Genomic DNA, 20,899 nt, shown 5'->3' with positions numbered 1-20,899 from the left:
TATGGTTTCAGCAACAATATCTCCATCTTTAACTATGTAACTTGCTTTTTCAAGGTGGTGAACCTGGAATTTTAACATTCTAGACAAGTGAAACTGACTAAGCAAATTACTGGTTGCTGTTGGTATGTAATAAACATCAGGAATGAATGCATCGAGCTCTTCAACATAAACAGTTCCTTTTCCTTTGACCTGACAAGGATGATTTGAAAAAGAATAAAGTTCACGTAGTTCTGGTTCAGGCTCGTGCATCTCTGTGAAAAGTTCCTTTCTGTAGGTAACATGCAATGCTGCACCACTGTCCAAAGTCCACAGGAGTCGTCTGTCGTACTCTGGTTGAGGTTGTGGATCATTGGTTAAAGCCAATGTGGCGAGTGGAGTTTGTGGATCACGCCGGGGACCACGACGACCTTGTCTTCCGCCTCTGCCTCTGCCTCTGGAATCTGTTCCTCTGGGCTGGTACGTGACAGGAGCTGGAACTCGTTGGGGACAATCCCGGGTGGCATGTCCCACATGATCACAGGTGTTGCATCTTGGCGTCCTTGGAGCGTAGGTCCTTCCTCGGAAGGGGCGTCTAGCTGGAGCTCTTGATGCGGATGGTCCTCTCAAATGTGGTGTGGCTAGCATGAATGCCTCTTCTTCAATTAAAAGTCTACAGACATTGTCCACTGTGCGTTGAGCAATTGGGACTTGGTTAATTTTTGTAACAGCATCTTTCCATTCATAATTCAAAGAGTTAATAATGATGCTGATCATTTGAATATCTTCAATGTTATGGCCTCTTTCTCTCAATTCTGTTCTCAGACCTTTCAGTTTGGTCAAATGTCCTCCAATTTGTTCACTGGGTTTCAATCTCGAACCGTGGAGTTCAGACATGAGTAAACATGAAGATTCAATTGAGATAGGCCTGTAGCAATTTTCCAATTCAGCCCAAATTTGTCGGGCTGTTGTATTTGGTGGAAAAGTGACCTGCAGTTCAGTATCCATGGACATCAATAATGTTGTGCGGGCCCTTATCTCTAAATCTCTTATTGCAAAGTCCCATGGTTGAGCAGGTGGGTTAAATACCATACAATGACTGCCTTCTCTAAGAAGCAATAGTGTAATCTCACTGACCCAGGCTTTGTAATTGTGTCCTGACATTTTTAGTTTTGACTCACCAGTTAGTGGAGAGACAGAAAATGCCTGGTGAGGAGCCTGCACTTGGTATGCTGGCTGTGCTGGCAGGAATGCCTGTGGTATTTGCTGTGCCTGTTGTGGACCTAAAAATGGTCTTGGTTGTGCCATTGGAGGTGGGCCAGGAGGTGGCCCTATTTGCACTTGTGGCTGGGGCACATATGCAGGCATTTGTAGCTGCTGTGGCTGATGCACTGGAATCTGCTGTATTCCAGTTGCCATTTGTGCTTGAGCTGCAATATTGGCATGACCTGCTGGAGATGCAATCATTTGCCTTTGCTTTGTTCCATCTAAAAGGACACCAACACCGCCAGGGGGTGTTTGAGTTTGGGCCTGTGGAAACACTTGTGGCATTTCAGCTTCCTGTAGTAAATTACTTTTGCCAGCAGATGGTGCTGCACCTTTAGCTTTGGGCAGCTTTGCATACGGGGCATTGTATGCTTTAGAGTAGGAGTGGTTATGTAAGACATGTGTAACTTGATCAGGGAGACTTTCATGTGACGTATGCAGTGCTCTTTGCCTTAATTGGCCTGACACAGAATCCACCAGGGGGAGTGTCTTTGGCTCTGAGCAAGAAGACAATATGGCGCTTTTTGAAAAATTTAAGTTATCTCCCATATCTTGCTCAAGCATAGATATAGCCATTTTTGCCTGGGATAGCTGCTGTTCATAGAGTTTTATACGGTAGGCTTTCATGGCCAGCTGATCCAGGGTGAGCTTAGAGCTTCGAGGAGAATAATGAATTGTTTCTCTCTCTGCGTGGGAGGAATTTTGCTCAGCAGTGCTTGCACCGAGCTTTACAAATTCAGAAGGTTCTGGGGAGACTTTTTCAGAGCTTGGAAGATCAGAAGAAAATGTTACTGACCTCAGTCGTAAATCATCATCTTCAAAAACAGCTTCTGTCTTATCTGTCTCCATTTCTGTTCCCACGGCTTTTTCTTGTTCCAGGCGTGTGGCTGTAGTAAGGGGCTGGAAATCTGGAAACCTCCTGTCTTCCACCTCTTCGTTGGAAAGATCAATCAAATCATTTACGAAGAGTGGTCTTGGTTTCACTTTGCCTTTTTTTTTTTTTTCTGTTTCGGCATCTCAGCAATATAATTAGCGTACCTCAGTAGCTAAAAACTAATTGCCTATGCGCTCTTATCAGAAGTAACAAAAACAAGGAAAAAGCCATAAATCAAACCATCCTCTGCTACCAGAATGTCAGGGCATTTATTAATCCCATGTTTGGCTCTGGGACTAATTACCCTGGTTTAAAGGAGGAGATGAATCGAGGCTTATTCCAAGTTGCACTATTCTGATAAAGAAACGCGAAGAAAAGGTTTCTAATAAAACTCATTTATTTGTTATAAAGAAAATAAAACACCTCACTAACTAAGAAAAGTTAATTGTTACATTTTTGAAAGTAATTCGGGCCGGCTATCTTTCAGCCGGACCTTGCTGGAAAAAGAACAAAGGAAAGAGAGGTGTGAAGAGCAAGTGAAGGAATGTGGGTGGATGCGGAAACACGTAGCTTACTGATAAGAAGTTGGCAAAGCTACGGAGAGTCTGACAGTCCAGAAATAATGAGCTCAGCTGGTAAATAAAATAACGCAGTGACACAGTAGGCAACTGGCAGTCAATGCAGAACTTCCAATACAACAGTTATGGTCTCTGTAGTTTACATTAGTAGAAAGGCTAGCCATTGCATTTTGCAGAAGCTCTAATTTCTGAAGAATTTTCAAGGACAGCCACACATAAAATTCACTGAAAAGGGCCAGACATTTTGTAACCAAGTCCTGGATAACTGCTACAAAATCTGACTGGTTCAGGAATGATTGCAGTTTGCACACTAGCTGGAATTGCATGGATAAGTTGCTCACAACAGTTACCATCAACAGATCCTTTGACAGGTAAGGTTCAAGAAGCACTCCCAAACTATGATTTTCTTTACCAACAGTATCTCCAACATATCTGGACTTAGTTTCAGGTTGTCCTATCTCATCCAATCTATTACTGAAATAGTACAAAATTCTCAAGATACCGATTGCTTCCTTGGAATTAGATGGTGGGAGCAGTATAGCTGGCTGCTATCAGCATACTGATGATATCCCTCTCTAAAGCTCTGTATGATCTTTACTTTAATAGTTTCTCACAAGTGTCAAACTCAATCGCGTCATGTGATGTATCATGACGTATCGCGATGTTTTTTGCCTTTGTTGAGCTGGGGTGGGCATGGCCTGCATGTGACGCATCTGGCCCACAGGCTGCCAGTTTGACAGGCCTGTTCTAGATTAATGTGAGCCCTGGTGGTGCAGTGGTTAGAGTGTAGTACTGCAGGCTACTTCTGCTGACTGCCAGATGCCTACACTTTGGCAGTTCAAATCTCACCAGGTTCAAGGTTGACTCAGCCTTCCATCCTTCCGAGGTCAATAAAATGAGGACCCAGATTGTTGGGGGCAAACATATTTTAATGCGAATTTCATTCTTTTCTGGAAAAAAACCTGTATAAATAGTGAGCTGTCATAATTTCCAAAACAGGCAATGATCCTTTCCTGCTGATATTTGAAGGTACAGGTTATATTATGAAGAACAGCTACAACCACATCAACAAAGACTTTGAAAATCTCGGAGGGAAGTCAATAGGGTTTATTCCTCCTTCCATCTGATGAAAGAAATTTGGAAATGGAAATAAGTAATAGTAATTCTAGTGGTCAATTATAATTACATAAATGGAATTGAATGGTGGGATTCCTAGGACCATGGCCTGAATTGTCAAGATGGCAGACTGCTGATGTACTGCTGAATGTGTACCACAAAAGCGTGGCAAGGTTCATTGGGAGAGCTTTCAACTGAAATTTAGTGTGGGATTGGAAACAAAACCTACTTTTACTTTACTTTATTTTGGATTTATATACCGCCCTACTCCCAAAGGACTCAGGGTGGTGAACAGCCAAAAGATAAAACACATATAATACAAAATTTAAAAAACAACGTAAAAGCACATTAAATAATTTGGCCCATACAGATTAAAACACCCCTATTGTTTTAAAACAAATTTAAAATTAACAATTAAAAAGAAGTTAGGCCAGGCCAGCCTGTTGAAATAAAAAGATCTTGAGGGCACGGCAGAAAGTGCAGAAATCCGGGATCCTCTGTATCTCCGGGGGGAGCTCGTTCCAAATGGCAGGTGCCCCCACAGAGAAGGCTCTTCCCCTGGGGGCCACCAGTCGACACTGTTTGACCGACAGCACCCTGAGGAGCCCCTCTCTATGGGAGCGTACTGGCCGGTGAGAGGCTACTGGTGGCAGAAGGTGGTCTTGTAAGTACCCAGGTCCTAAGCCATGGAGTGCTCTAAAGGTGGTAACCTAGAAGGAGTCAGATAAAGTCTTCTGCATTGCGGAAAGTGTGAGTGTTGTTTAACACTCACAATATGGGAAATAAATAGAATGAGCTTGAAGGGAAAACATCTAGCTAATATCATATGTATTATTTAACTAATAGCATTTGTATATGTAGATGCATGTATGGGTATGGGTATACTATATATACAGTATATATTTTCTTTTGAGCGCAGGCTTCAGAATTTCATTTTTTAATCTGTTCATAGAAAAAAGTGACAATAAAGGTTATTTTATCTTTGTATCTGATCTAGATCTAGGTCACCACCTTATAGATAAGATGGGCGGCATATAAATTTAATAAATAAAATAAATAAAATTATTCATTTTTTCAACCTGGTCGGATGAAGAATCTGGCTAGAATATAGCAATTGAAAGATTCAAACTTGTTCAAAACAAATAGAAGCAACAGAAGTTACACCGCATGTTAAAAAATGCTGTTACAATATTGCAATCTCAGCTAAGCATATGATGTTAATAATGCCTTCTGAAACCATATTGCGAATCTGTTAAAGAGCCATGAAATTGCAAGGATGCAAATATGCAGTACCCTAAGATCTTGCCAAGCCTGGTCCTTCTAGCAAATTCCTGACTTGTCTTTCTGATATTATTCTATTTTAGAGGGTTAAGGAAGGCAGCGAGATAGATGGTACATACTGTAAATTTAAGAAATAATTTATTAACAGGGAGGATTTAATTGTCTAACAAAAAAGAGAGAATTTAATTATTTAACAAAATGAAATTCAATGGTGAAAAAAGTAAGATTTTACAGTTAGGGAAGAAAAACCAAATGGATAGGTATAGCATAGGTGCTACCTCACTCAATAGTAGCAACTGTGAGAGGGATCTTGGAGTCCTAGTGGACAATCACTTAAATATGAGCCAGCAGGGTGCTGCAGCTGCCAAAAAAGCCAACACAGTTCTGGGCTGCATAAACAGAGGGATAGAATCAAGATCACGTGAAGTGTTAATACCACTTTATAATAATGCCTTGGTAAAGCTACACATGGAATACTGTATCCAGTTTTGGTTATAAAAAAAGATGCTGAGATTCTAGAAAGAGTGCAGAAAAGAGCAACAAAGGTGATTAGGAGCCTGGAGGCTAAAACATATAAAGAACGGTTGCTGGAATTGGGTACGTCTAGTTTAATGAAAAGAAGGACTACGGGTGATATTATAGCAGTGTTCCATTATCTCAGAGGTTGGCACAAAGAAAAGGGAGTCAAGCTATTCTCCAAAGCATCTGAAGGCAGGACAAGAAGCAACAGGTGGAAACTAATCAAGGAGAGAAGCAACTTAGAACTAAGGAGAAATTTCCTGACATTTAGAACAATTAACCAAAGGAACAGCTTGCCTTCAGAAGTTGTGAATGCTCCAACACTGGAAATTTTAAAGAAGAGTTTGGACAACCATTTGTCTGAAATGGTATAGGGTTTCCTGTCTGAGTAGGGGGTTGGACTAGAAGACCTCCAAGGTCCTTCCAACTTCTCTTCTCTTCTCTTCTCTTCTCTTCTCTTCTCTTCTCTTCTCTTCTCTTTTCTCTTCTCTTCTCTTCTCTTCTCTTCTCTTCTCTTCTCTTCTCTTCTCTTCTCTGTTAATTGAAACAGAAACAGCAGTAAAGTGATGAAGTGGCTGCACACTGCTGGTCTTGATTTCAAGGGAAATTAAAACTGAGTGTAGTCATACACAGATCTTGGACTTCAAAAGTAAATGTCATAAATTCAAAAAGTAATCGTGTGATAGGAAAAGCTAATGGAAAAAAGTGCTCCAGGATGTTAAAAAAAAAAAATCCCTAAGGGAGGTAAAAGTAAAATTGCAAACAATTCCTTTGAGGAAGAAAAACGGAGAATTACAGGAGTCTACATGACAATCCAAAAAACATCATGAAGGTGTGAAAACAACAAAAAAAGATACATAAAGAGGGAATCTGAAAGAGGGCAGCCCACAAAGGAAGAGTGCAGTCAGGTAATACAGCATTACAGAGTTAGAGTCAGGAAAGTGAAAGTGCAGAATCAGGTTTTTTTTTTTCCTTTGAAGATGCCTACAGAAACCATTTTTGTTATTCTTGGCATCTTTCAAAGGAAAAAAAAAGAATCAGAATGTCAGCTGCTCAATAAAGATGGCAAAATAAGAACAGGTAACAAGAAAAGGCAGAGGGTAATGATTTATGGGAATGTCCTTGGGAGACCTGGCAAAGAAATGCTGCCTAAAGACCAATCAGACAAGAGGAACAAATCCCACAGCTGCATAATGGGTGAAGAAAGAGGTTCAGGAGGAACCCTCCCTAATCATTGGGCTATAAAGGTGGTGGTGGGAGAATTATACTTTAAGCCTTGCAAGACTGATGTCAATCTTACCAGGTAGACCATACAGGAAACAAAGCTAGATACACCATTGTACTATAAAGTTACAATAAAATGGAATGGCTTAATTTATTTAGCTATCCAACCAATATTTATCTAATGCCACTTCCCAACATATATTTAACAAATCTCTCTCTTGTTGTCTTCCCCCTAGCTCTTTTAAGATAGCAGTATAACTATAATTGTAATCTAACTGTCGATATACTATAGAGTGGGCATATTAAGAAAATCACTTTCTTCTCTACAATGCAATTAATTACAATAATTGATTTCCATATGGCTATTTGCTTGAGTTTGTAAACTTGTTCATTTAAACCAATTGCATCTTTTTGCTGTCTGCATATTACAGATTATTTAGTTTAGCTTCTAATGCAACTAGACAACGCAGATGAGTTTCTTATAAATATATGGACATAGAACTCATGGAGATAGTGTACTTGGGGCTTCTATTGCAGTGATTAGTTTTCAAATAATAGAATATACAATATACTACATTTTAACAGAATAGAATAACAGAGTTGGAAGGGACCTTGGAAGTCTTCTGGTCCAACTCTCTTCTCAAGCAGGAGACTCTGTACCATTTCAGTAAAGTGGTTGTCCAATGTCTTCTTAAAACCATCCAGTGATGCAGCACCTACAACTTCTGGAGTCAAGTCAGTTCACTGATTAATTGTTCTCACTGTCAGAATATTTCTCCTTAATTCTAGGTTCAGTTTCTCTTTGATTAGTTTCCTCCCATTGCTTCTTGTTCTGCCTTCAGGTGTTTTGGAGAATAGCTTGACCCCCTCTTCTTTGTGAAAACCCCTCAACTATTTCTTGTCGCCCCTAGTCCTTCTTTTCATGTATCGTGCAGTTGTTGATTTTTATACCAGCATTATTCCTTCTTGCAGCAATTATTAATTAGATTAGTTTAACATTCAATAAATGGCTAGAAATAATCTGGTTTATATTCAGATTCAGTCCACTATCCTTGCTTCCCTCCTTCAAATAAGATCTGATCTATACATTGCAAGTGCCTGTAGACTGGTACCTCATCATCTAGTATCCACAATGTGTAAACTGCTGTGCTATTTGGAAGATTGAGAATATACACAACTACCAGCAGGGATTAAAAATCTCTTCTAGAGTTGGGATTGGTTAACATAGATTCATCATTCATCAATGATTATGCAGAAAGAAATAAGATTATGCATGCATGAGCTATCATAAATCTTTTGCCAGAGGCAGAACATTCATAGCATTCCACATTTATACTTTCAAGTTGTCAAGTGCAACATCATGAGATATATGTATTGCTGTGAACATTTACCAATCAGGATTATGAGCAAAATGTACTTGGTTTAGATTCAATGAATGTCATTTACGGCAGAGGATTTGGAATCATGTCTACATTATTAAAGGTACATTATAATTAAAGGTACTTCATTTTGACATAGCTATTACTATGTGTCTTGCAGTCTCTGGCTGTCTTGTTCTACATTGTCTTTGGAGTGTCTTGACCACCTATTATTCTTCTCTCAGCTCTATGGCCAATATACGGACCAACTTCCCAGTCTTTCCCAGAAAGAAGCAGCTGAACTTCTGAATAAGACGTCTCAAGACTCCTTGAAGCGGAGAAGTCAAGCTGAACTCAAGGAGGAGAGCTACTCTAAGTATCATGGTAAGCCCCAGTGAAACTGGCGCTTCCAAGAAGCTCACAGTACCTTGGGCATTAACTGCACTGGAGTTTATTGCATATAGTGAGAAGGAAGAATGGAAAGGAAGAACACAGAATGGACATTTTGATGCTTTAATTCTGTAGTTCTTTTTATTTATTTATTTATTTATTTATTTATTTATTTATTTATTTATTTATTTATTTATTTATTTATTTCACATATCTTCCAACTGTTCCAACATAAAAAAAGCTCCATGATTGTGACTATGAGTGAATTTGGGGCAAACTACACATTGCATGCAGTGGTAATCTTAAAGCCTTTTCATGAATGAAAACTATTTGGACTGGGAGACTTTGGGGTTGAGAAAAGGGACATAAGCATTTACTCGAAGATCTCTTCTTCCCTCAGGTTTTCTCAATGAGAACCTCAGTAACATCAGACATACTTCTTTAAAGATTCTTACCCACAAATAAGATGAAACTTTTCCTGAAGCTATCCTACAACAGGGCAGTATTAGGTTTGCTTTTGGATGATAGAACATATAGTTCATGTAGAACAGTGTCTCTCAATCTTAGCAATTTTAAGATGTTAACTCCCAGAATTCCCCAGCCAGTTATAGGAATTCTGGCAATCCAGACATCTTAAAGTTGTTAAGGAAGAGAAACACTGATGTAGAGCAATAGTGAAGCCCATTCTTGACTAACAAATACACTAGCATTCTCAAGCAATTCTGTGAAAATACATTTTGAATGTTGAAAAATAAAGCATATCTGCTGTGTTCTGGGTTGGATACAGATTTCTTTTCAAAAACTAACTAAAAGCAGGTTATGGAAAGTTTGCTTACTATTACTAATTATTTCCTTGAGGAGCACTGATCAGATTCTAAGATGTTTCAGCAGGCATTTGTTCAGTGGTGGAATTCAAGTAATTTAACAACCCAGTTCTCTGCCCTAATGATTTCTTCCAACAACCAGTTTGCCAAACTGCTCAGAAAGTTAACAACTGGTTCTCCCGAAGTGATGCGAACTGGCTGAATCCCACCACCGCATTTGTTTGAAAACAAGCAAGACACCCCCCCCCCCAATACGCAGTCCTGCTTTCCTGCCAGTCCACTTCCCCCAACCTTTGCCCAGTTTCTCAGGGTATTGTGATGAGTGCTCCAATAGCAGCAAGGAAGATGTTTTGCGATGAGAAATTGGCACAGAACCCTGATTAGAATTGGAATATAAAACAAATGGAGAAACAACACAGTTGCTTTTTCTTCAAATAAAAATGACCACTTAAATGCATTTTTAAAAGAAAGCCAAAAGATGTTGTGTTTTGGCTGTTTAGCTCAGAACCTGAGTCTAAAGCCTGTAGAATACTTGATTTAAAAAAAAGTTATTAAGAAAATTAGGCAATATATGATAACTCTACTTCTGCATACATAAAGGTTAATTAATGAGATAATTCAGAAATTCAAACATATTCACATAGGGCCTCGTATTAGCAATGCTGTAGTGTAGGTGTTAATGGCCTGTTAAAAATAATGCCATATGCCATCTACTGTATTTCGCCTGCATTCTCAGAGCACTGTGGGCCAAGTAACTTTTTCTAATTCAGATTGGACATCAATGTAAGATTTTCCCCCCGAGTTAAGTGAAATGGAGAATGTTTATTTTGTTGTTTTAAGCCTACTGTTTGCTATTTTCAACGAGTCGCATAACACATGCTTGATAAAATATGGATCAGGGCACTTTAAACCTGATGAATTTACTGATGCTTATGTTCTTCAACATCTCTGAATTAAGGAGAGTTTCTGCAAGCTTTAAATGTATCTACATCTGTTTGGAAGGAAATGACACAATCTGGCATGATTTAAGGCCTCTCATCCTGTTGATTTCAGTGGAAGAAATTTGACACATTTATTACAGTGTCATACAGTTCCCAGTGTGATATATAGAACTATAAAATAGTAACTTCGGTGGGAAGTTTACCACTATCTAAAAGACCTTCCTTTTCTGCAGCCTGTACTAAAAGTGTCAAGAATTATATTACGAAGAAGCTGGGAGAAGACTGGATATTCTTGATTCTTCTGGGTGTGGTCATGGCACTAGTCAGCTGGGGGGTGGATTATGCCAGTGCCAAAAGCTTGCAAGGTAGGTTGGTTCACACTCTGAAGAAATGCTACAACTTAAAAACACATCTACTACTCTGTTTTATTATTAATGTGGTATCATTCACAACTGAAACTAATTAAAAACCTAACAAACGTAGCACATAAAGGGCCAAACAAGACAGAGTAGAGAGATGAATAATTTATTGAAAGCACAGCTGACTGAAAGAGAAGCTCAGAGGTACCAGTTTTGGTCATGGAAGGTGTGCTTGTTTGTTTTCGTTCCTACTGTTTGCTCTTTCCAAAAGCAAACATTGTGCTTTTCCCTCTTAAGGTCTGGGTCTTTCATCAGGTAGCTTTCATTCCTAGTGAACATCTGTTATCCGAATGAGGAAGGAAATGGCCTTGGAAAGGTGCTTCATTTGTTCATTAGGCTGGAATTTGGATTGCTGCTGATCACAGAAACCGATCAGTGTCTGTCTGGGTTGACTCCAGATTGGCCAATCAGTGACCCTGCCCTCTTTGAACCCTGCACAGATCCTGACAAAATGCCCTTCCACAAAAAGAAAAGGAAATGCTTGTTACTGATTTCTTCTATTCCACCCTGCCTATCCCTGCACTTGACACAAGCCATTTGAGAATATAGATGGAGGTAGGAAAGACTGCAGAGTAAGATTCGAAAACGTTCTTCCTTTGTTTAGTTAGGCTCTGCTTGTTTAAATTTGGTTATCATTCTGTAGTGGGCTGAATGCAGCCAATGATAATTCCTGCATGGGTTGAATGTATGTTTTTGGGGTTCTGTTCAGGTGCTACAATCACTCACATCTATTGTCATTTCTCCCCTTATAGCTTACAAGTGGATATACAAAGAGATGCAACCCAACATCCCTATGCAGTTCCTGGCCTGGGTCACCTACCCCCTCATCCTTATCCTCTTTGCTGCCCTCTTCTGCCAGCTTGTCTCTCCACAGGCTGTGGGTGAGGAATCAAGGGACAGTGGGAATATGTCTGCTCATTTCAGGCCCCAAACTACACAACCATAACAGACTTCTTTGTCGATTTCAGTCATAGATGAAGTCCCCTGTCTGCCTTTTTGCCTGTCAGTTCGCCACCCTATGTCCATTCTTAGGGCAAAAGGGATACACAATCGATGAGCACTGATTCTATTATGTCAGTGTTTCTCAACCTTCGTAGCTTGAAGATGGGTGGACTTCACCCATCTTCAAGCTTCCAAGGTTGAGAAACACTGTATTATGTCCATGTAACTTGTTCTGTTTTTATCAGTGCCCCATGGGTTTTTACATCGGGAAGAAGGACAAGGAGAGATTTGCTGCAGGCCGATAGGACACTTTAATATCTCCCATTAATTTTTATTGTTGAAGATTCAAGCACTCATATTTATTTGTCTGTATCCTGCCTTTGTTATTTTTACAAATAACTCAAGGTGGTGAACATAACCAACAAAATTTTCTACTCCTATTTTCCCCACAATAACAAACCTGTGAGGTATGCTTCTTACCTGATTGCGGTCAACCTGGGTGTCATCTAAGAGGTCTGGTGCTATCTGACATGTGTCCCTTGCGCTGTGGCCTCTCAATATGTTTTGGGCTATGTTCTATCTGAATAGCATTTTTCTTGATTCCTTTCTGTTTTGTTCAGGCTCTGGGATTCCAGAATTGAAAACTATTATGCGAGGAGTAGTCCTCAAGGAGTACCTCACACCTAAAGCATTTGTGGCCAAAGTTGTAAGCCTGACAGCTGGCCTGGGAAGTGGGATTCCTGTTGGAAAAGAGGTGGGTATAACTGGGAATGGAGGTAAGGGAGAAAAGTGATGGCAGATATCAGCTTGAAGACAAAGGCTGCAAAGAACTAAAGGATTCTAGGGTTAAACTTGAAATAGAGCAAATGAAAGGGGGGGAAAAAAACCCAGATGCATCTATTGGAAGAAATGTTCTTCTGGGTTCAGTTCCAAGTGGGGAGAAAGACACTGAAAACATGAAAGCTGTTTGGAAAGATGGTTTAATGGTGGACAGGACCACATGGTTTCAGGTCCTGGGCAATTGAGCACATGGGTGAAAGAGATAGAGAGAGATTTATACCTTCTCTTGGGCTTTGAAATTACTTCCTGTTCCTGTGAAAGAAATGTATTCTGATTGGTTGTCAGCAGGGGCAGGTTTCAAAATCCGTCGCTACCGGTTCACTCGTGGGTGCGTGTGCATGCTCACAACACTTCTGTGCATGTGCAGAAGCATCCAGACAGGTGGGCAGAGCCTCCAGCCGCCGCTATCAGTTTGCCCGATCTGGGGCGAACCAGTAGCAACCCACCACTGGTTGTCAGACTCCCGTGGGGCCATGCAGGGGTAACTTTGTAGGTTGGCTTGAGTCCCAGGCTTGGTTGAATTTTTCTGAGTTATGTAATGAAGGGGCTTTGAAGCTTAATTCCTATTATGGCTTATTGACTTTGTCCTGGTTTGGATCTTGAGTGAGGGCTAATCCTATCACCCTGGAGCTGAAGGTCTTTTGTAGATAAGATGGCCCAGTCTTTTGTTTTGTAGATAGGTTGGCAAACAAAAAGACATCTTCTCCAGCTGCTGACACTTAGGTAAGCAGGGGTTAACACCAGAAAACAATCAAACAGAAAACAATACATTAACCAAAAAGAAAACCACATCCTCAGCAAACTGGCAGGGCAAGCTATTGCACATAAAAAGGCAGTAAAACCCACTCTCACTTGCACTAGTTGGGTAATGAAATATCTGTAAACAAACAATCAAGGTCAAAAAGCATGGAAGACTCCACAGTTCAACGCTGAGCTACACATATTCTCTTCTGTTGGTGTCACTGAAATAAACAGGTGGGAATGTTTCTGAACTAAGCTATTTTCCCCATTGGAGCACTAACCTGGCCACTTCTCTTTTGCTGGCTGGCTAGTTTTCCCACTGGAGTCCTAAACTAGCCAGTTCTCTGTTGCTGGCTGTAAGACAATATCTTTAATTATTTCTTTAGGTCATTCCCTTCTATTTAATTAACAGAGAAAGACACAAGCTCTTCCTTACTTCAGCAGCAGAGGCAGATGGATGATGATCATTGCAACTCTTGCTTCTGGCAATTCCATTAATCCCCCCCACCCCCACCCCGAAAATACCGGTACTTTTGAGCGAAAGATATTTGTCAAACTAAAGACATAAAGCACAAGAACAAGTGAAGATACCAGCATCTCAAGAATTGGACAATGGTATAAATTGGATAACGTTACTTGCATTGCAATTCCACTTTTGCATTATGGCAAAGCAAGCAGAGGAGTGCAACTAACTGGTTTATTCTGAGCCAGAAATAGACTCAGCTCAAAGAACAAAGGGAAGGGAGGAATTGCCACTACATGGATATACTGCTTCCTAGCTTGATAAAGGAGCAGTTTGGGAAGCAGTCAGAGAGAATCATCCAAAAAGAATAGAAACACACATAGGCCTAGCCTAGAGCTGAATGCAACCAGAAGCTGCAGAAATGAGCTTACTTATTAGAAGCAACTAAGCCACTCCCACATGCCCAGAGGCCTGGGGGACCTAAATGCGGCCCCTCCCTTTAATTAAGGACTCCCAAATCCAGCCCCCAGTGCTTTTGATCTTCCCCACTACACTTGATCACCAAGGACAGAAGTTGGATCTCTGGATTTGTTAGCACAAAGGAGTTAGCAAAGATGCTGAAATAGTTTCAGTTCAATGTAGGCAGGGAGAGAATGATCAGAAGCTGGTCGGAGGCACATCCTTTGTTGTTGGCCTGCGCTGTGATGCTACTCAGCCTAGTTCTTCCCAGTTATTTATTTACACAGTCGCCCTCTCTCTCCCCCTCCGGCAGGGCCCTTTTGTGCACATTGCGAGCATCTGTGCTGCTGTCCTCAGCAAGTTCTTGTCTATCTTTTGTGGGGTTTATGAGGTAAGTGTTCTGCATGCTCCATCTAGCTTGAGAGTGAGATTGCTGGGAGAGAGAACATTATAGACTATTGATGATGAAAGCAGAACTGAGGGCAGTAAAATGAAACAGTTAGTTCAAAAACAAGAATCTGCACAACACAGGAAATGACAGTGAGAGGTGTATTAGGTATTTTCATGCAATTATGTCCAATGAAACATGGAAGAATTGCTCAAGAATAATGTAGTGCAATTGTAAATGTACTGGGGAAAAAAATCAGGAGCAATGTTTGGCTTTTTCAAAATATCAATTTCTGTGTAAATAAAAGTTTAGAATTAGTTGTAAGGGAACAATTTGAACAGATAATCTGGCAGTATGGAAGGGGCTTTTAATATTCTGCAGTTTCCTATCCTCACTTTAAGACTGAACTTTACTTATCCTGTGGAATATCAAATCATTCTGATTTGCACCTTTTCTCCTGATAAAACATAATTCCAAACTTTTGCAAACATAAATATGCAGAAGAGCCAAAGATAAACAAGATTGGCCATATCTCTGTCATATATGCTGGTTGCAAAAAGACCAGCTTTACTTCAGTTGTTACCCTTATGAAACAAAAGTGGTTGAATAGATGTAAATAAGGATGATTCCCACCCACCCTACTCCTGTATTAAGAGCAGATTCATTGAGAACAATTAACATGCAAACTGTGCTTATAGCTATGGCTGTTGTAAGCAGCTATGTCTTGAGCCTGGCTGTGATTCTAGAAGCTTGTCGCTTCTAACCTTAGCTGCAGAAATAAAATAAAGCAACAGCTTTATGACTCGGCCATGCTGTATTCTTCCAGTGGCTGATAACAAATGCTTAGATTATTTATTTTAGAAGTCATCCTAATCAACCTGAACATTAATAAATAAAACTAATGCAAAGAGAATACAGGAAATGGGACCAAGGTAGAAAGAGACTAAGTTCTTGTAGATCCTGTCTGCCTTTGCTACTAAAGCCAACTCACAAGGCTCTAAAAGAAGGCTGGCTTTGCTGCCGGCAGATGCTTAGCATTTGAGCAGCAGGAGAAGAAAGGACTAACTCTTGCCTGTGCTCACTCTAACCCTGGCATGCCTCTCTCTGGCTGGGCTCTTTGTTCCAGAACATGCATAGGCAACTGGACCTCCTGGTGGCCGCTTGCGCAGTTGGTGTTGGATGTTGCTTCGGGGCCCCTCTTGGAGGCAAGTGCATTCCTGTGTTTATACAACATGCTGATGCTCCAGGCTGAGGACATTTCTGGAAGGAAAGATGTGTTTTCTTTGTAACAGATACAAGAACTCTTAAGGCACAACGGTGCAGCTATTTTATCTCATGTAACCTTGCAGGGAAATGGAAAAAAGCTGAATGAGCACTCTGTGGAAATCCACAGGAAGTAGCGGTGGTGCAAGGAGATGACATGAGATGGACAACCAAGAAATTACTTCCATGGCAATTACATATACTTCTGTTTTCCAGGTCATGTTCTTCTAAGTTTTAGGCAGTGTCCAGGGAAAATGACAGTTCCCATTATCTCCCCCATTTTTTTTTCCTTAAGGAAAATAGGAACTTTAATTAAAATGCGTTACTATGTAGATATATATACTGTAGGCTATTTTTCTTTTCACCATTACCTTAAAACTGCCAAGTCAGGTGCTGAAAATACTTTGTTTTTACAGCTAGTCTATAAATAACAAGTATAGTCATAACAATGATAAAATAATACTTTGGGTTAAAGACCTTAAGAAGAGATTTTGTCGTTCAAGAAAATAATTTTATCCATAGACGGTAGGGAGACAATGATTCTTGGTATGAGATTAAGGATTTTAGAAATATTGAAGTCATTTTACAAAGGTGAAATATTAGATGGGAGATAAATGGACGTCAATTTCAGTTTGGCAGCTTTTTTCAAGAGCCCAATAAATTTAAATATTGCCATATGGAAAAATGTTTGTTTTGGGGCAATGGAAGGTTTGTTTAATGTTGGTTTTATTGTTTGTTTGTTTATTTTGCTGTTTCTGCCAAAAGTTAGAGCACAAAAGATGGGTAGTCCTAGAAGTCTTTTAAATAAATAAAATAAACAAATAGTCTATATTAGTCACTGAAGAAACACAATTGAATCCATAAGCTAATTATAGCAGATTCTTTATCAAGTTGCCAAGAGCAGTACATCTGATGGTATCTTGATTCACTCTTTTTTCCCTCTTGAATCAAAAGCAATTTTTCAATATATTCAGTGAGACCAAGCCTGTCAGTCAATTATCACTCACCCCTATGGTTATACTTGACATGGACCAATATTTTCTGAAGTGACAAGTAGGTATAATTTGGAAATTTTCTATTTGATTTTTGCAACTTTTTCAAACTTAATTTGGAAATGTATACTTGAATGGATAGCAATAGCAATAGCACTTAGATATATATACTTTACAGCATTCTCTAGGTGGTTTACAAATGCCAGCATATTGCCCCCAACAATCTGGGTCCTCATTTTATTGACCTCAGAAGGATGGAAGGCTGAATCAACCTTGAGCCCATCAGGATTGAACTCCAGGTTCTGGGCAGAGTTACTCTGCCATACTGCATTCAAACCACTGTGCCCCCATGTCTCCTATATATATCTTTAAAACCTTACTTTATTTTCCATCCTGGTTGATGAATGCTAAGTTTTTTTTAACTTACTGATAACGTTAATTAATACCCTTTGTTGTTTTTTCCTTGCTGAATCCTCTAAACAAGAATCTGTGTTTGGTAATTTTGAAATAAGGCATGTACTACAAACATGAATTTGAAGTGTCTGTGTAAATTTGAATGAGAGCTCTTTAGTAGATAGAATTCAATATTGATAATAATCCTACCCATATAGAGATGACCTCTTGAGTTACCAGCTGTATTTTGGTGGCTTCAGCAATTCTCTTCCTGAACTATGTGCTTCTCTGAAGAGAGGCCTTGTTGCTCGTTTGTTTCTTCCTTCTTATTTTTTATCATCTGTGTATGGCAGTAAATCATATGAATTGGACAACAAATAACAGATTGAGTCAAACCATTTCAGCTCCATCTAAGCAAAGCATTTCAGCCAGGTACATTGCCTGTATGGCACATCCATGAATTCCAAATGAAATAATTCCTACTATTGTAATTATAATCTTTAATAAAGTTACTATTTTAAAAATGGACTGAAGTGATACTTCACTCATGAGAACATCAATCAGAGGAGAAAGCTGTTCTCATGCAAAGTATTCTGTTCATTGTTCACAATTTTTTTATAAAGGCTATACTACAATGGAGTTTGTTCTAAGTTACTGAAGTTATTCACAAGTACTACCATAATTGGGAGAATGCAGCAATTCCATTTTGTAGCACATTCTCCAACTATGAATATTCACAGGCAAAAGCCTGTACATGAAGAACACATCCAAATTCCTATATCTTCAAACTGGAGTTTTATGATGTGTAAAACTATTAACAACTTACGCTTCTTAACCATCAACTGTTGATATACAGCAGCTTTTTTGATGTTTAAAAAAATGTTGGATCTGAAAAGCTGAAAATATCCTGTTTCTATAAGAGTTGTGCATTCAGGTACAATGCCCCAATTTCTTGCACAAATGTATTGGAACTTGTCAGGGCCAGAATGACATAAAACAGAAACAATGACATATACAGAATATATACAGTAAATGGGTCCAAGATGTGCTACAAAACATCAACTGATTGTCTTGCAATATTAGCTTCCAATCCTCTCACTCCTCTTCTTTCCTGTTTTTTTTTCTCTTTCTCTGTCTCATCTCTTCCACTAGTAGCAGCCATATTATTACACAGATGTCCTGACTGTGGGCTGTGCAGTGGGGGTTGGCTGCTGTTTCGGGACACCACTTGGAGGCAAGTGGCTGCTTGCTTTTGTCTAAATTTTCCAAGACACATCACATCTTCTCTCTTGCATCATGCTTTAGTCTCCATTTATAAGACCCTTTATTATTAATAATATTATTGATTATATATTGATGGCACTCTTCCTTCCCAGGATCCTATTGGTCATCATTTTCCAACTCGTTAAAAAGCCCTCCATTTATTTTTAGAATCTTAGCAGTATGAAGGTTAGTGTTCATTCATGGCATCTTCTCATACTGCTCCAATACATACTCAATTGAGAACCATGTGGATAATGCAATGCAATGTTTTGAGAAGCCCCTTGTCACTAGAATAGGAGACAGTGATATTACATTGGAAGGGTGGCGGCAGCTTCTATTTCACCAAAAGACAGGCTTTTAACATTCATTCCAGATAGCCCTGAAGTTCTTTGGATTTTTTTCAGTAAGAAAACAAATTTTACAATCAAGTTCAATTGATGTAAGGCAGAGTTCCCCAACTTTTTCATCTCTGTAGCCCGCCACTTCCACGGTCCATTTCTGAATGCTCAAGGCCTGGTACTGGGCCGTGGTCTGTGGGTTGGGGACTCCTGAATTAGATTCAGCAGTGCTATCCAGAGCTTCTTGTGAAGTGAATTTAATATATAATCCAGCCTCAAAGGGTTCTTCAACAGGAAACATTCTTCTGATGGTAGAAAGTTGGGAAAGTAGTGAATTAACATAAAGGGTGACTTGGGGAACTTCAGTCTTGCTTACACTGATTCCTCTGTGGCCTTAATTCTAACCATAAAAACAAAACAAAACAAAACAAAACTTTTGCAAAATGAAAAGAAATTAAAAATAAACTTATTGTTGTAACTCTTATCCCTTTTGCAAGAGTCTATTTTGGGGAGTGATGGCTGGGGGAAATAGTATTTGCATGCATTTTGTGGGCGTAGACTGTCATGAACTGATGAGAATTTTTATCTACTCTGTAGGTGTCCTCTTTAGCATTGAAGTCACTTCCACCTATTTTGCAGTTCGTAACTATTGGCGTGGATTCTTTGCAGCCACATTCAGCGCCTTTGTTTTCCGAGTCTTTGCTGTCTGGAACAAGGATGCAAGTAAGATGAGAAGACACATCTCCTCCCAGCCTCCCTTGTCGTTATTGCTGCCTCCCACAATTAGCTTTATACACAACTTCTGCAAGATTATGGGGATAGTGGGTAGGGGAGTGTCTGTGCAAGGCAGAAAGGTTTTTAGTAACAAAGTGGTATTAAGGCTGAATTATTTCAGTCTTCTTGGAACACTTATGATTTTTTTTTACAGTGAAGTTCTTAAAACTGAAATGATAATAGTATCATTGACATGAAATGGTAATAGAGGTTTCTTAGGCTGTTCTCAGACTCATTGTTTGGGTACCAAGGGTCTAACTTCATGTCCTTTTTTTTACCTGGTCACCCTGGTTGTCTCTTTTCTCCATCCCCTCCTCACAGTCACCATCACAGCCCTCTTCAGAACAAACTTTCGCATGGATTTTCCCTTTGACCTACAGGAGCTGCCAGCATTTGCTGTAATAGGGTAAGCCCACTGGAGCACAGCTAATTGCAGTGGGGGTTGCAGGGGTGAAGAAAGGCAAGCCATATTGAAAGTTCTCCATATGAAGCAGTTAAATTAGAAAGTTCCATATTAGAAACAGGTAAGGTCACTTTTGAAGCATACTCAACTCTTAAGGGGATTTCAAAGAAGTGTTCATGCAATTTCTTGGGAACAGTATAGAAGTGGTTAGTCATTGCCCTCTTCCCAATACAATTCAAACTCTTCTCACGCCTGTATTTCAAGCTGCTTTATATTAGCAAATATATGCATCCAGAATAATGGGTCCAATCTGGGTCAGTAACCAGGATGAGTGGTTTAGTCTAAACCTCTGGTTCACATGCAAGACCACACTGGGAATACTGCATCCTGTTTTGGTCACAATATAAAAAAGATGTTGAGACTCTGGAAAGAATGCTAAGAGCAATTAAGATGATTAGAAGGCTGAAACATATGAAGAACAGTTGCAAGAATTGGGTATGTCTAATCTAGAGAAGTAGGACTAGGGTGCCATAATAGCAGTGTTTCAATATTTGAGGGGCTGCCACAAACAAGAGGGAGTCAACTTATTTTCCAAAGCATCTGAAAGCAAATCAAGAAACAATGAATAGGAACCAAGGAAACTAGCAACCTAGAACTAAGGAGAAATTTCCTGACAGTGAGAACAATCAACCAGAGGAACATCTTGCCTTGAGGGGTTGTGGGTGCTCCATCATTGGAGGTTTTTAAGAAGAGACTGGCCATCCATTTATCTGAAATGGTATGGGGTCTCCTGCATGATTAAGAGTTTGGACTAAAAGACCTCCAAGGTCCCTTCCAATTCTGATGATGATGATGGTGGTGATGATGGTGATGA

At 39.7% G+C, this 20,899-nt stretch overlaps 1 protein-coding gene across 1 annotated transcript in view; it reads left to right on the top strand.

Moving 5' to 3' along the window:
* The window catches only part of CLCN1 (chloride voltage-gated channel 1), a 69,172-nt gene that overhangs the window by 20,817 nt on the left and 27,456 nt on the right, over window positions 1-20,899 (top strand). The window contains 8 exon segments of the mRNA XM_087886465.1: window positions 8,438-8,576; window positions 10,581-10,712; window positions 11,519-11,647; window positions 12,329-12,462; window positions 14,525-14,602; window positions 15,726-15,804; window positions 19,446-19,571; window positions 19,944-20,028. Coding sequence (XP_087742591.1) covers window positions 8,438-8,576; window positions 10,581-10,712; window positions 11,519-11,647; window positions 12,329-12,462; window positions 14,525-14,602; window positions 15,726-15,804; window positions 19,446-19,571; window positions 19,944-20,028 — 902 coding nt within the window.

The sequence above is a fragment of the Pantherophis guttatus genome, chromosome 2, assembly GCF_059756535.1.
Source record: "Pantherophis guttatus breed Tessera chromosome 2, ASM5975653v1, whole genome shotgun sequence".
NCBI classification, from domain to species: domain Eukaryota; kingdom Metazoa; phylum Chordata; class Lepidosauria; order Squamata; family Colubridae; genus Pantherophis; species Pantherophis guttatus.
Note: the sequence above shows the minus strand (reverse complement) of the source record. Positions and strands in the feature narration are given on the sequence as shown.